The sequence below is a fragment of the Heteronotia binoei genome, chromosome 9 (assembly GCF_032191835.1).
Source record: "Heteronotia binoei isolate CCM8104 ecotype False Entrance Well chromosome 9, APGP_CSIRO_Hbin_v1, whole genome shotgun sequence".
NCBI classification, from domain to species: Eukaryota; Metazoa; Chordata; class Lepidosauria; order Squamata; family Gekkonidae; genus Heteronotia; species Heteronotia binoei.
In genome coordinates, this window is record NC_083231.1 from 50,690,068 (window position 1) to 50,705,387 (window position 15,320).

General features: G+C 42.1%; 1 protein-coding gene across 1 annotated transcript in view; it reads left to right on the plus strand.

The window, feature by feature from the left end:
• The window catches only part of FSTL5 (follistatin like 5), a 608,027-nt gene that overhangs the window by 334,335 nt on the left and 258,372 nt on the right, over nt 1–15,320 (plus strand). Inside the window, exon 5 of the mRNA XM_060246574.1 lies at nt 7,345–7,541. Within this exon, the coding sequence (XP_060102557.1) occupies nt 7,345–7,541 (197 nt within the window). The remainder of the gene's footprint in view (nt 1–7,344; nt 7,542–15,320) is intronic.

The following is a 15,320-nucleotide window of genomic DNA, read 5'->3' on the forward strand; positions in this document are numbered from 1 at the left end:
GGATAAAAATGTGTTCTGTCTAGCAGTTGCTGCAAAATAGCAACATGGGCAGGCTGAAGTAGATGGCTGGGAAAGCCCCTCTCCCACTCCCTTCTCATCTCCATAGAATGCAAAGCAAAACAAGAAACTTGCTAAGAAATGCAGCCTTTAATCAGTTGCAGCCAACAAAGTCTCCTCCCCTCCAGTCCTAGCCTGAGGAAGTCTGTGAAAGAGAGAGAGATAGGGAGAATACAAGTGGGAAATGCCTCAAGCTGAAGGACCAGCTCTGCTGCTAAGCAAAGCTGCTGGAGGAGGAAAAAGCCTGACCTTGCTCAGATCCACAGTACAGTGCACTTTTGTTCCAGACTGTGTGATGAGTGCTATTTATTTAGTCTAGCTCAATTTATAGGAATTGATAAAATAGAAGAGCAGGGTGGATTGATGATTGAGGGAGGAAGAAAGGACAATGACACTGTCATCTCCAAGACATCTGGACAGGGATCCCCCACTGGATGGATCATAGGGTAGAGACCTGAAATTAATTGCCTAAATTCCTGCTGAAGCCAGAAGTTACTAGTTACTCTACGGTTAAAAAGGTGGTTGAGAATACCTTGACTGAACTCTTCCTTTCTTCAAGTAAGCCAGTAGACACTGCAGATATCTTCCTCCTGACCATTCTTCGAGGTGGATGGTACAGAGATAATCACTCCTACCCAAACACACACGTTCACAACCCACCTGCTTTCTAAAGCATCTGCCTTGAAGTTTTTAAAAGGCAGACCTTGACTCCCTCAAGGATATTCAATGAAAGGGGGCAGGTAAGGGCTATGCTGGAAGCAAACAGTGTGCAGTACTCTGATCCTGTGCACCTTTACTAGGAAGTAAGTCCTGTGTTCAGTGGCTTCCTTCCCCCCAAATAAATGTGAATAGGATTGGTACAACATTGCACAGGGAATTGTGTCCTGCGGATTTCAACTCTTGAGTAGCATTCTATTCCTAGTTCCGTACCACTAAATAATAAAAAAAAAACCTGCAGGGAAAATAATTGTGGTTGTATGGCACTGAAGGAGGGGAAATGTCAAAAGTTGGTTCAGTGGGCAGAACGATGTGGGTGGGGGCAGCAATGGGCTAGGAGGGAATCCAATGAAAACATTATGGTCTTGGGTATGCTTCAACTTGAAAGCAACCCCCTCAAAAAATCACCACAAAAGTGCTCTCAGGATATTGGGGAGTGTGGGGGGGAAGGAAATGAACAGAAAGCAAAGCAAGCAATGAAAGGAGGAAAACGTTTGCAAAGGGGTGTGTGTGGAGGAAGCAAAGGTTGTATATGCTGAAAGTGATGGAAAAACACATGTGTAATAGGCTTAAAGTAGGATTGGACTATTCTGCATGAATTATGTCATTCTGAGTTAGATCTATTTGTATTCACTACAAACCGCTGTGGATTAGGACATTAGTCACTGAGATACCACAGAAAAGTCATTGCCTTTCCCCTACACTATTTTGCCTGCCAAAATGACATTAATTAATTTTGCTTAGTTTGTTTTGTGAGCACAGACCAAAATAATACACCCAGAAATCTGTCAACTGTGGGAGTGTGTATTTTCCAATTAATCTGTGAATATGCCTCTTATGCTATACAGAGAAGAAGTGAGGGTACAGAAAGAGAAAGAAAGAAAAAACCTTTGGTCAAAGGAATACAGACATATCTGTGGGACAGGAAAAAAGGAAAGTGCTTTAATTATGACAGCAGTATGACTGCTGAAGATGGAAAATAAAATTATATGTCTGTAAATTGCAAATGACAGAATCATTTTTTTCCCTTCTCTTCCCTATACTAAACTATCACCATTATTGTAATTATGAGCATAATGACAGTTTTTCAGCGGGTTGGTTAAATATTGATTTATTTGTATAAGTTTCTGACTGAGGTAGAAAGCATGCTGGATGGCTTCTTTACTAACATGACTGGAATTCTAATTCAAAACTAAGGTGATGTGTAGGAACATGTTGAAGGAAATAATATTGGAATGCTACAAGCAGTTACACTGAGACTGCACACTTAAATGTTGCTTTATTTTTTAATATATTTAAGAGACAGGCTGTAAAAATAAAATGTTTTGTGTTTATCTTATAGCTATTTGGATTTGGGAAAGGAAACATTTTTAACAATGTTAAAATATTTCCAGTACTTTTTCTGTCATCATCAAATAGTGGCCTAATGGTTCATTCAGCTTTACACAAGCATATTTATGTGTCAGGGGCAGTAAGAATAGGGAAGCAGACAGTCTCTCCACAAGCAATCAGTTGTCATAGCAAGTTTACACAATATATTAAAAACAAAATTATGGCCACCTTTTTTGGAGTGACTACTTTTGTTTTGTAAGTTCACTTAATTGTTTCTAAGTCCAGTATAAAGTAATTAAGTAATTATTAGTAGCTTTCTGTTTCTTTAATATAATCCAATAACTGTTAGCTTGTTACCATGTGCTAAAAAGACTGGGAATATAAAATTGTCAGATTTTCTTTTTTATTTCGAAGGAGTCAGGGGAGGGAGAAGACAATGGAAAGCTGAAAGAGGGAGAGATAAAGAGGAGATATGGTTGCCAACTCCAGGTTAGGAAACTCCTGGAGATTTAAACGGTGGGGTTTGAGGAGGGATGAGACCTCAGACAGATGCAATGCCATTTCCTCCTGGGGAACCACTGTTGCCAATCTCCAGGTGAGGACTGGAGATGATTCAAAATTACAACTGCTCTTCAGATGACAGACATCAGCTCCCCTTCATGTGTGTATGTGGGGGGGGGGAAGTGTATGCCTTACTTGGGTGGGTGAGAGACAGCAAGGATGGGGGGCACTCACCCAGACCCTTTTTCTAGAGCCCGTTATATTTTTCTCACCACAGGCCTTATTACTAGTAAATAAACTAACAAATAAATATTCCCCTAAGGCTCAATGCAGCTAAAAAATGAGAAATACAATAAAATCATAAAGCACAAGTAAGTAGTATTGACACAAATATAGCCTGGCAAGAATAAATCTATTTACAATCTGAATGAAATCCTCATCTTTCATCATTAAACAACAGACTCAACAGAATGCCCAGTTCTGGGTAACATAGGCACATTACATTTATTTCTTGCAACATCACTGGTTTTTTTGGGGGGTGGGATTTCCTCCCACTGGCCAGCTGGCCAGTGTCATGGGTGATGATGGAGAGCTGCCGGCCATGGAGCTGCTGGTTGCAGCAGAACCAGCAGCTGAGCCTTCTGTCAGCACAGCAGCCAGTCCCTTGGAAGAAACTGACAGTTGACCGCTTCCGCCCTCATTCTGTGCAGTTGAACGGCCACAAACACAAAGTCCCCCCCCCCCCCCGACTCACCCCCATGGCTCATCTTCAAGAGAGACTTCGGCAAGATTGGGTCACCTGGCGCCAAGGTGCGCGGATGAGAGCTAGGTGCTTCCTCAGCATGGAGTTCTAACAGGAGCCTGCTGCTCATTAATTGGAAACAGCAGTAGCAAGCCATTTAGGTCCCTGCTCTGGGCTGATTCCCCTGTGGAAGCAACGCGTCTTATCTTGTGACATGCATCCACTCTGACTGGCTTTGAAACCTGATCCTTCAGCTCCTGAACTCCCAGCTTGAACAACTCGGCTATTGGTTGGTGTGTTTTGGACATTGTTCTCTATTGGTTCCTATTCTGCTCTGCTCTGTTGATTCTGACCTTGGACTGGCTTCATACTCTGTGCTTTGGACTTGCCCTGGTGGTTCCCCCTCTGCTATTCAACTCATACCCTGTCTGGGACTGGGTCTCATTCCCTGCGTGACAGCCAGCAATGGACAAGAGCCCACAAAAGCAAGAGATCCCCCACTCCCAGCTGGGGAATGGCAACCGTAGGCGATAAGACACAGGAAGAGAGAAGCCTTTGTCTTGAAAACTTGCTTAAAAGCTGTTCTGAAGGCTACAATTCTGTCACTATGAAAGACAATTGTAAATATTGGATTTCTGGGAGACATACAGCCAGGACCTTTATCTTCAGCCATTTGCTTTCTACTTTTGAGTGACAGATACTATGATATTTTCAAAGCAGTGCAGCAAAGGGGAATCTTAATTATACTCATGTGCTTCTAAAACCTGGATGGCACTTAGAAATTCAGCAAGGGATGATTCTGTCATTACTGCATATCTGAGCATGGAATTTCTACTTGTCAAAGGCACTTCAACTAGCCAGTGGGGAAAATCCTATTTTTTTCTTTGAAGATGAAGCTAGCCATGTTGGTCTGTAGTAAAATACAAAAATCAAAAGGCATGTAATGAAGACAAGACAAAACAAAGCATCTGTGTTCTGTGCTTTTGGTTGGCCTTGATAAAAATGTACTATGGGAGTTTTGATTTGTATTTTTTTTTCCTCTTTGGAGAAGGCAACATGATGATTTTAGGTTCTGCAATGAAAGAAAGGCATTTTAAGTTTTGAAGCTGTGGTGGAACCGGCCCGATTCTGCCTTCAGACCCGGTCCCGTCTGCTCCCTATGGAGTCGCCAACTCCCGGAGGGAGCTATTTCTCCTCCTGCCCCTTGGGCTCGCTGCCACCACCTGCTCAGTCCCGGGGTTCAGATTGAGAGGAACAGGACTCCCAATCCCCCTCTCTGGTTATGAGGCCAGGCCTCCAGGTCCTCTGCCACCCTGCACTTGGGTTTCACAGAGACCTCAGCGCTTCTTTGGGGCACCCCTGGAGGATTGGCACCTTATCCAACTGCATGCCTTCTCCCCTTCACCTGGGGCCCCCTTCTTAACACAGCGTGGTCTAAAGCGGTCTGGGGATCTAGGTGGTACAGAGATTGACTGCCAGCATTTAAACAGTAAAAATATATTTATTTAAAAAGAGAAAAAGATAGGAAAAGAAAAACAAAACAAAAACAGTTGCGTTTAAAAGGTTAGCACAGCACACGCACAGCAAACAGCCTGACAAACAAAATGTGTTATAAACGCGTCCTGCTGGCCCTGATCTAAACTTGCCCTGTCTTGTGAATTACTTACTTAGTCTGCCAGCGCTCGAGCGAGCATGTGGTGAGCAATGGAGGCTCCTGCCTGGGAGGCGCCAGGCAGGCAGACTAAGTAAGTAATTCACAAGACAGGGCAAGTTTAGATCAGGGCCAGCAGGACGCGTTTATAACACATTTTGTTTGTCAGGCTGTTTGCTGTGCGTGTGCTGTGCTGTGCTAACCTTTTAAACGCAACTGTTTTTGTTTTTTTTTTCTTTTCCTATCTTTTTCTCTTTTTAAATAAATATATTTTTACTGTTTAAATACTGGCAGTCAATCTCTGTACCACATAGATCCCCAGACCGCTTTAGACCACGCTGTGTTGAGAAGGGGGCCCCGGGGAAGGCATGCAGTTGGATAAGGTGCCAATCCTCCAGGGGTGCCCCAAAGAAGTGCTGAGGTCTCTGTGAAACCCAAGTGCAGGGTGGCAGAGGACCTGGAGGCCTAGCCTCACAGCTGGAGAGGGGGATTGGGAGTCCTGTTCCTCTCAATCTGAACCCCGGGACTGAGCAGGTGGTGGCAGCGAGCCCAAGGGGCAGGAGGAGAAATAGCTCCCTCCAGGAGTTGGCGACTCCATAGGGAGCAGACGGGACCGGGTCTGAAGGCAGAATCGGGCCGGTTCCGCCACAGAAGCCAAGTGTTTTCAGTGTTTTTCCCTCACACATAGAGGATTCTACCAACTTAGGAACCATAAAGCCTTCTTGAGGAGAAAAGGTCAGAGGGAAAATGCAGTTTTACTCTTTCATTTTATTGGCCAAATATGCAAAACCCTAGGGAAAAGTAGGCTGTTTGTACCATCATGTTCTTGGTCTAGACATTGGCATAGCGTGACTGTTTATATTGGTGATGTATTAGAAAGTTTGCTGTAGCATTGTGACTAGAAACAAATAACATATGGTCAGGTAGTAGCTAGGAAGAAGGTGCTGATGTCGACATCTACGGATTTAACTATAATCAGTGACATTGAGAAATGACTGTGAAGTCTGGGACAGGGATGGAGGCAAGATATGAGACAGTGTAAAGTTAAAATACTAGTGTAGTGGTTTTAAGTATAATTTAGCAAATCCACAAATTTCTGCTTGGTTTGCCAGCTGTACAAGGCTGACCCTGCTCCCAGCAGCAGGGAATGGCTCAATATAATGGAATAGGGCCAGCCATGATTGTTGATACATACTTGATAGTGCAAGAGTTGCACCGATGCTTCTAGAAAAGGCTGTGGCACTATGGGTCACTTTAAAAAGACACATAACGGCATTGCTGTTGGTTCTGATGCTTACTGAATTCACTGAATGGCATAATAACTTTGCCATGTATATGCTACCCCCATGTCATTTTCTGTTCCTGCCTGTGATTGATATGGGTTTCATGTAGATTTGCCTACCTCACGGAACCCAATCCATATTTCTGTTGTGAATCTGCTCAAGACAGGTTATTTCCAGCATAATTCATAATCACAGTAAACAATAAAATCTAAAGAGTGATGTTGTCTGCTATACCTCATCTGAACTCATTTCTGAGTGTGATAGTACTTAATTGCTACTTTTAAATAGATAATGGAAATAACTGATGCCGTTTAATTATGATTTTTTTCTATATATCATAATTTATGTGAAGTAAACTTGACACGACAATGATGACAGTTTTCTAACTCCCACTTCTACCTCTGTTTAGTGAGCCTTATTAGCGCTAGTAATTGACCCATTCTTCATACTTGAGAACTGAAATGATTTTCAAAGACATATGAAAAATGTCATCATTAGGAAGTGATTGAATTCTGTGAATAAAGCTTGCATGCATAACGATTACCTAGATAATTCTATTGACATTTTAAAGTAGAGAACTGAACTCTAGTTGAGTAAGTTCAATGGAAGTTTCTGTTTTCTTCCAAACAGAATTTGAAGGTATCTTCTGAATGATATTCACCTGCTTTGCATCAAGTGGAATTATTCTCAAACTTCTGATTATTATTTCTGTTTGATATCACTATTTTTTTTTCCTGAACAGTCCCAGAACTCTTCTAAAAAGCCACTGCTACTCTGGGCAAGTTGTTGACTAGACAGATGGCCCTTTTATATCAGTGTAACATAATCTTCACAGGGCTGTTCTAGAAATCCTAGTCACATTTCAAAATTTGCCATAGCAGCCATCTTCTCTTCTATGTCTGCTTGGGTTTTTGGTTGATTGGCCATATTAAGACATGTTTAAGGAACACAAATCATCCATAACATATCTGTTTACAGGTATTCTGAAACTTTTATCCATAGATAACTTGTTCCCACTCACACCAGTTCAAATAAACTTAAATATGGCATTAACTTGGCAGGGGACAACTGTAAATCCATTGACTACAACAAGATGAAGAATTTTCTACTTGATCTACAAAACAGAAGATACCTTTTACAAGCAAGAGAAAGAAACACTGAAGATAAATTGGCTCTGAAGAAATTACTGGTGGATCAGATGTTTAATTATTATGATTCAGACAACAATGGCCTTGTGGACAGTAACGAACTAACACAGGTAAGCGCATTGCTTTTATTTTCATTTGGAAATGTGGCTTTGCAAATGCCTTGACTAAGTGAGTGCAATCTTAGTAAACTGTGACAATGTGATAGGATTTCAGGAGGCTCATTTGTTTTCTATAATAGTTGCAGCACAATGGCAGGAAATGCGGAAGAAGAACAATGTCCTTGCTATCACACAGCCAGGAAATGTGTGTTCAGCAACGTGGCTAAGGCCTAGAAATAGCAGCTGTTTCCCAGTTTATGACAGCACATTTTCTGGGCAGTATACCCTAACAGAAGGAGTTTCTAGAAACATTTGACAACAAAAAGGCTTCCAGGAGAAATATCTGTGTGCAATAACTGTATTAGATTGAATCAGCAAATTTGATTCTGTAAATTTAGGTCTTAATTGGAAAAATGAGTTTCTTTCTGATAAAATATGGTGAATGAGCACTGAAAAGTTGGGAAGATTATGTTGCTATTGGTTGGTGGTACTGAGATTTGTTTTATGTGTATAAATAACACAGGCCTGTTTAGGGTTGCCAGGTCTAAATCAGAAATATCTGGGGACTTTGGGTGTGGAGCCAGAAGTAAGGTTATGACAAGCATGATTGAACTCTGAAGGGGTTCTGACCATCACATTTAAAGGGACTTTGTCCATTTAAATGCCTTTCTAACACTGGAAATAATGGAGGATGGGAGCACCTTCTTTTGGGGCTGATAGAATTAGATCCCCTGAGTCAGTATTTTTGGAACTTGGTGATGGAGGGTTGAGGAGAGCAAAATAATAGTAAAGAATCTTGACCTACATGCAGCCCCAGCGCTAGGGGTTCTGCCACTCCAGGCAGAACCCTGCACCCCAGACTCTAATAGCACATGCAAAGCACACACGGCACAATGATGTTCCCTGAAAGTGATATCATCATGATGACAAACTTTGCTGACTGGGCAACAGCCTTATCCTACTTCCTTTGCTCTGAATCAAGGCAAAGGAAGAAGGATGCAGGCAGCCACTGCCCAGCCAGTTCCCTCCTTCTTCCTTCGCCTGTGGCTGCTCTCTCCCACTTCATAGGGAACTGGCTGAGCAGCAGCTGCTAATCTGAAGCAGTGCAAGTGGGGACGGGGAGGGAAGTGGCGTGAGCGGGGACAGGGAAGGGTTGGCACAAGTGGGAATGGGGAGGGGTGCCCACCCCTGCAGTGAGGTGGCACCCCAGGTGGCTGCCTACCTTGCCTACTCCCACATGCCATCCCTGCCTACAGGGTGAGTGTGAGGCACACCCCTTTAAGACCTTTTTACCCAAACCAGGAAGAAGAATGATGTGAACAGAAGCCTTGCTCCCTCACAAAATGTGTTATGCTGAAAATTTGGTGTGTCTACTACAAAAATAATCTCCCCTCAGAGCCCCAGATGCCCACGAATCAATTTTCCATTATACTCTATGGGGACTGGTCTTCATAGGGTATAATGAGTACCCAGCCAACATTTTCCCTCCTCCCCACTTTCTGATAACCCAGAAGTGGGGAGAGGACCTCCAAACCAGGGGATCTTCTGCCCACAACTGGGATTTGGCAACCTCAGGCCTGTTGCATTGCATGGACATTTGACCATTTCCCATTCTCTATTTGTATGTGCATGAAATATACACAGGGTTCCCCCCCCCCCCCTGGGGTAACATGGTGTAGTATAGTTTCTTTGTGGAAACAAAAGTCTAAAAGAAAGAGTTAATGAAGGGCACCTGTGTGTTTCTCCTTCATTTCCCTCTTGAGAATTTAGGTACCTCTTTTTCCAGAAAAAAATATACATTAGATATACATTTGAACTGAGATGTAGTATACAAAGTTTTATGCCACAGTAATCCGTTAGCAGGCATAGAAGGCACAACGAAGAAGAATTCTGTATAATTTTAACAATGCTGGCTTTCTGGAGTTTATTTGTAGTTTTTCTGTACATTAGAAGCCTAGATATGGGTTGTTCAGTTCTCTTACAGTAATAGGGATACCTTCAGGTGGGGCCTAGAGATCTAGAATTACAACTCATTTTTAGATTACAGATATCAGTTCCCCTGGAGAAAATGGATGCTTTAAAGTACAGCTTTGTATTCCACTGAGATCCCTGTCCTCACCAGGTTCCATCCCCAAATCAAGCCTAGAGCTGGCAATCATACCCCTTTGGTGGCAGGGGGAGGGGGGCTGTCAACTCTAATGGGCTACCATCTGGATTGTGGCCAGGATGGTTAAAGAGAAACCGCTGCAGTTTCTACAGCTCAGTAATATTGCATGAGTGGTGGTGAACTGATTGAGGGTGCTTTCACACACACTAAAATAATGCACTTTCAATCCAAATTTCAGTGCACTTTGCAGGTGGATTTTTCTGTGTAAAATGGCAAAATCCACTTGCAAACTGTCACTGAAATGAGTTGAAATTCTATTATTTAGCATGTGTGATACTTGTTTTTCCCCAAAGAAGTTTTACTTTTTTGCGTTTTTCCCTTTGTAGATGTCTCATTTTGATCATTTATCATAGATTTGATGTGTGCACACCATTTCCCATTTGGTGTGCAATCCTTCCTTCCACTGCTTCTCACTCTGTGCCTATAGTGCTACTGGTTTACATTCAGCTAAAAGAAACCCTCACGCAATGACTAATGCACAAGTAGTAAAGGATCTTGACCTACATGGTGAGTGTGGTGCACACCCCTTTAAGACCTTCTACCTAAACCAGGGACAAGAATGCTGTGAGCAAAAGACTTGCTCCTTCACAGAATATCACCAACTCCAGATCTGGAGTTTCCTGCAATATACTGTGAGACCTGGCTACACCTGAACATTTTAAGAGTACACAGTTGTTAACCCTTATGTTGCAAACTGAAACAGGCTGGGAAACAAATAGGGCCTGAGCAGGATAATGAGGCACATACAAGCAGGGAGAAACACATAGTAGGTAGAGTGAAAAATAAGAATTTGAATTTACAGGAAATACTAGTTATCTTAAATAGACAAATAGCACCTAGTACTAAGTACTATTTTAAAGCAAGTTACTAAAGAACATAAGAGAAGCCATGTTGGATCAGGCCAACGGCCCATCAAGTCCAACACTCTGTGTCACACAGTGGCAAAAAAATTTATATACACACATACACTGTGGCTAATAGCCACTGATGGACCTGTGCTCCATATTTTTATCTAAACCCTTCTTGAAGGTGGCTATACTTGTGGCCGCCGCCACCACCTCCTGTGGCAGTGAATTCCACATGTTAATCACCCTTTGGGTGAAGAAGTACTTCCTTTTATCCGTAAGTACTTCCTTAAAATAATTTCCTGAAGTATTCAACGGAAGTTACAAAATGGGAGGTGAGAGGCTAGGGGAAAAAAGGAAGGAAAAAGACAGCTACTGATCCAGATGTCCACTGAGGTTTGACATATTGTTAGAGGCCCAGGCAACAAGTAACTGAAAAGGGGGAAAGAAGGAGGCCCACATCTCCTTGTCTCAGATGGCAGCTCTTCAGCTACACAAATATGAACAATTCAGGGCCACTAAAAATCATGGTGTGGGGAGGAATTTTGTCCCCCATTTTAGGACAAATAACATTGTCAAAAAACAAAAGATTATTTTATTTCCAGATTTAGTAAAAGAGAGAGGCACATGTGGGGGCTAAGTAAGTATCTTGACTGGTCAAAGGGTGGTTCAAAGACTGGGAATTGTTAGAGAAGGATATCAGATGAAACATGGCAGATGTACTTGAGTAGCTGTCAGTGAAATGGAGGGTTAACTCAAATTATTGTTTTAGTTTTTGTTGTAAACCACTAGGGAGACCCATATGGATGGTTATACAGGAAGCAAATATTTTCAATAAAAAAGCAAATTGTGCTCAACTTACTTGTTCAAAAGGTAAGGTGAGACTGCAACTAAGTGCATTGCTTCTCATCTTTTCATGTTAACATCTTTCCAACACACTTGGCACAGTGACAACACACCTTTACTTACTATTAAATTTAATTCTCCCCATTACAACAAAATATATATATATATCTAAAAACAGCAAAATGATAGTAGGATACGATGCTTTTTTCCAATCAAAAGCACTGTGTATTTTTAAAACATTCTGGAAAACTGCAAAATGGACAAATGGAGGAAATTGCTTAGCCTACCACAATATAATTTCATTTCCTAAAATACTTCCAGAGTTATTGCTTTGTGGGAGTTTAATCAGGGCTTTTGTGTCTTGATTGGAGCAAATATCACCTGTACAAATATTCTCTTAACATTAGAAATAAAAGGTCCTGTAGATACTTCATCAAGTCTATTTGTATGTTACAGGGACTGAAATATAAATCCATCTTTATTTCTAAAATAAATGGAAGCTGGTCATTTCCATGTATGTACACTAGAAATCTGACATATCATTTTACTTAAGTGACAGCTTTTGTACAAAAGGAATCAGGCTACCAGAGTAGCATTGTGAATCAAGAGTGAAAAATATTTACTGAATACTGTAGGGAAAGTTGATTAGAGCTGTGTCAAGGCAAGGCAGTCTCCTTTGGCATCATTTCATCCTTCTTCATTATGAGCACTTAAATTATTGCTTAAACTTTGTGTTTGCTAAGATAATATTACTATACAAGGCACTGGAAAATGCCACTGTTTTTCACAGATGTGTTACCATGGAACCCAATGCACAAGTTACCTCTTCATAGAAATTAGAGTCTGTATATAAAGAAATAAAGGTAAAGGTAATCCCCTGTGCAAGCACCAGTCGTTTCCAACTCTGGGGTGACATCGCATCAAGACGTTTTCACGGCAGACTTTTTATGGGGTGGTTTGCCATTGCCTCCCCCAGTCATCTACAGTCCCCCCCCCCAGCAAGCTGGTACTCATTTTACCGACCTCGGAAGGATGGAAGACTGATTCAACTTTGAGCCGGGTACCTGAATCCAGCTTCCACTGGGATCGAATTCAGGTCATGAGCAGAGAGTTTGACTGCAGTACTGCAGTTTTACCACTCTGCACCACAGTGCTCTATAAAAAAAAGAAACAGAAACTTCCAAAAAAATTCCTTCTAGAGTATCAGGGACTCACAGTCACTGTCAATACCGCTCTGACCCAGGATAATACTCCTTATCTGAGGAAAACCAGGATGAGCCAAAAACAGGGTTACCAGGTCTCTACCTATGGCAAAGAACTGTTTTGGCACTGCACCCTTTCTCACAATACAAGAACTCGTGGGCATTCGATGAAATTGCTGAGCAGACAGGTTAAAACGGATAAAAGGAAGTACTTCTTCACCCAAAGGGTGATTAACATGTGGAATTCACTGCCACAGGAGGTGGTGGCGGCCACAAGTATAGCCACCTTCAAGAAGGGTTTAGATAAAAATATGGAGCACAGGTCCATCAGTGGCTATTAGCCACAGTGTATGTGTGTATATAAATTTTTTTGCCACTGTGTGACACAGAGTGTTGGACTTGATGGGCCGTTGGCCTGATCCAACATGGCTTCTCTTATGTTCTTATGTTCTTGCTGCCTGCTGGCAACTAAAATGCCAGCAAGAGGATAATGGTGGAAAATGGGTGAAAAACTAGAAGTGACATCATAATGCTATGAGAACACTCCAGGGTTTTCCAAAAATTCTGTGGTTTAACCATAGAGTTTTTGTGATCCTAGGGGAAAAAAAAAACATGTCATGCACTAGAAGTGACATTCCATGCTGACATGATTCTGGTGTACCTGTCCTTGCCCCTTAAATCCTCCCGAGGGTATAAAATCATGTCCCGTCAACCCTAACCAGGGACCAAGCTGGAGGAACATCAGAAGTCTCAGGAATACTCAGCCCCTGGATTCTAAGTTTCAAATGTAATCTGTCCACTTCCCTTTTTGCCACTTCAGAGGCAAAATTTTCTCTCTGTTTCTATTTGCCTATCTGACTGAGCAGCTCTAATGATTGACTTTCTTCTTTGCTGAAGAACTCTGGCTGTCCCACCCTGCCATAGTATGATATGTTACCGCTGTCTTAACCCAAGAATCTGAGGGAAGGGTTGGGATCACACTTTAACTTAAACCACTAAAAATGGCACGTGAGATATTTTGAAATTCACAATTTACAAAATATTTTATTCAGCTTACAGTGGGAAAGGTCAGGTGAAATCAGGGGTTGAAAGTCCTGAAGTAACTCAACATATAACTCTGAGGTAAAATCAATACATGGATTAACATAAAACTCTGAGGTAAAATCAGTATATGCAGGGCTCTTTTTCTAGTAGAAGCTCCTCTGCATATTAGGCCATACTCCCTGATGTAGCCAATCCTCCAAGAGCTTAGAGGGTTCTTAGTACAGGGCCTACCGTAAGCTCCAGGAGGATTGGCTACATCAGGGGGTGTGGCCTAATATGCAGAGGAGCTCCCGCTAGAAAAAGAGCCCTGAGTACATGCATAGGCTTTAGTTTTTATATTTCAGGCTAATGACAGTTTCTTAACCTATTCACAGTTACTTAAAATCTTTATGTTGGGTTGCTTTTATTCCAGTGTTTTTCAAACACTCCAATACATTTATTTTTGTATTCACTGACCCTTTTAGTTTCCAGAAGGCTGGTATACTCTTTCCAATACCTAAATCTCTTCTCTTGAAACTCCAGTACTTATCTTGAGTTTTTAACTGACTCTTAAGGTCTCTAAAGTCAGTTTCTAACCACACCAGACTAGGGATCTTTCCACTCTTCAGAGCTAACTGTCTGACTGGGTAGGGAAATTCTCCTCTCAATAGAAGATAACTTTGGCCCAAATTGGCATCTTTGGCAACTTCCCAAACTTCCTTGCCAATTTCCTCCCACTTTTCTGTGTTAAACTGCTCCCAGCTAAGGCTGAAATTAGACCATCAGTACTCAACTCATTCAAGGCAGAAATCTGACTGACTCTCTCGTCAGCATGCAGCTCCCTCAATGCTTTCTCTGCTCAGTTGATGCTAGCTAATCAGATTTCTTGGAGCAGCCTGTCACTCAAGGCTCTCTGTTTCTGTGAAGAATTAACCCTTCACAGTCCTTCAGCTGTTTGTACAGCACTTCTAATCTTTTAAAAAGTGCAGTCCTTCATACCCTGACTCTGGAGGTTCTACTCCAGAAGATGTTGCCAACTGTGTCTAGACCCTAAGGCAGGGTCCTTGTAGAATTAGACCCTAAGCTAGCAGTCCTCCAGGTTCTCCCCCAACCATTGGGAGCAATGGAGATATCAAGCCTGTGAGGAGGCAGCATAGTAATGACAAAACACCAGTCTAGTGGCTCTGTTCCTGTTACTGAGCCAAACCACTGAGCAGGTAAAGTATAGATATAGTTCTTCACAAGATTGGGGCTAATCAAACCTTAGATGGATAAAGCTCTTGTCCCTCAGATATTTCAACCATTGTTTGTTCAACCAGTTTTGATGGCCAGTATGTTTCTGCTGAAGTATGGAAATCCACATAAACAGACAGCATCCTTGACCTCAGTGCTGCTCTGAAGGGCAGACCTACACAACTGAAAAATTCTCAAAATACATTATCTGAAAGTAAAACATGGCAACAACAAAAAAATGACACACATATTTGCCCCCCCCCAGTAGGAAGAACGAGACAAACACATGTATATGGGTGAAAAAACGGGGCAACTTTATTGAACGAAACAAGGCATGGGGCAACCTAAACTGCCGGACAAGCCAAGGGAAACCCCTGACCCTTCAAAGTCTGCAGGGGTCCGGTTGGCCATATCCTGTAAGGAAGAAGGACGCGCCAGAACTTCCTGTTCAAATGCCCTGGTAGAAGTCCTAGCA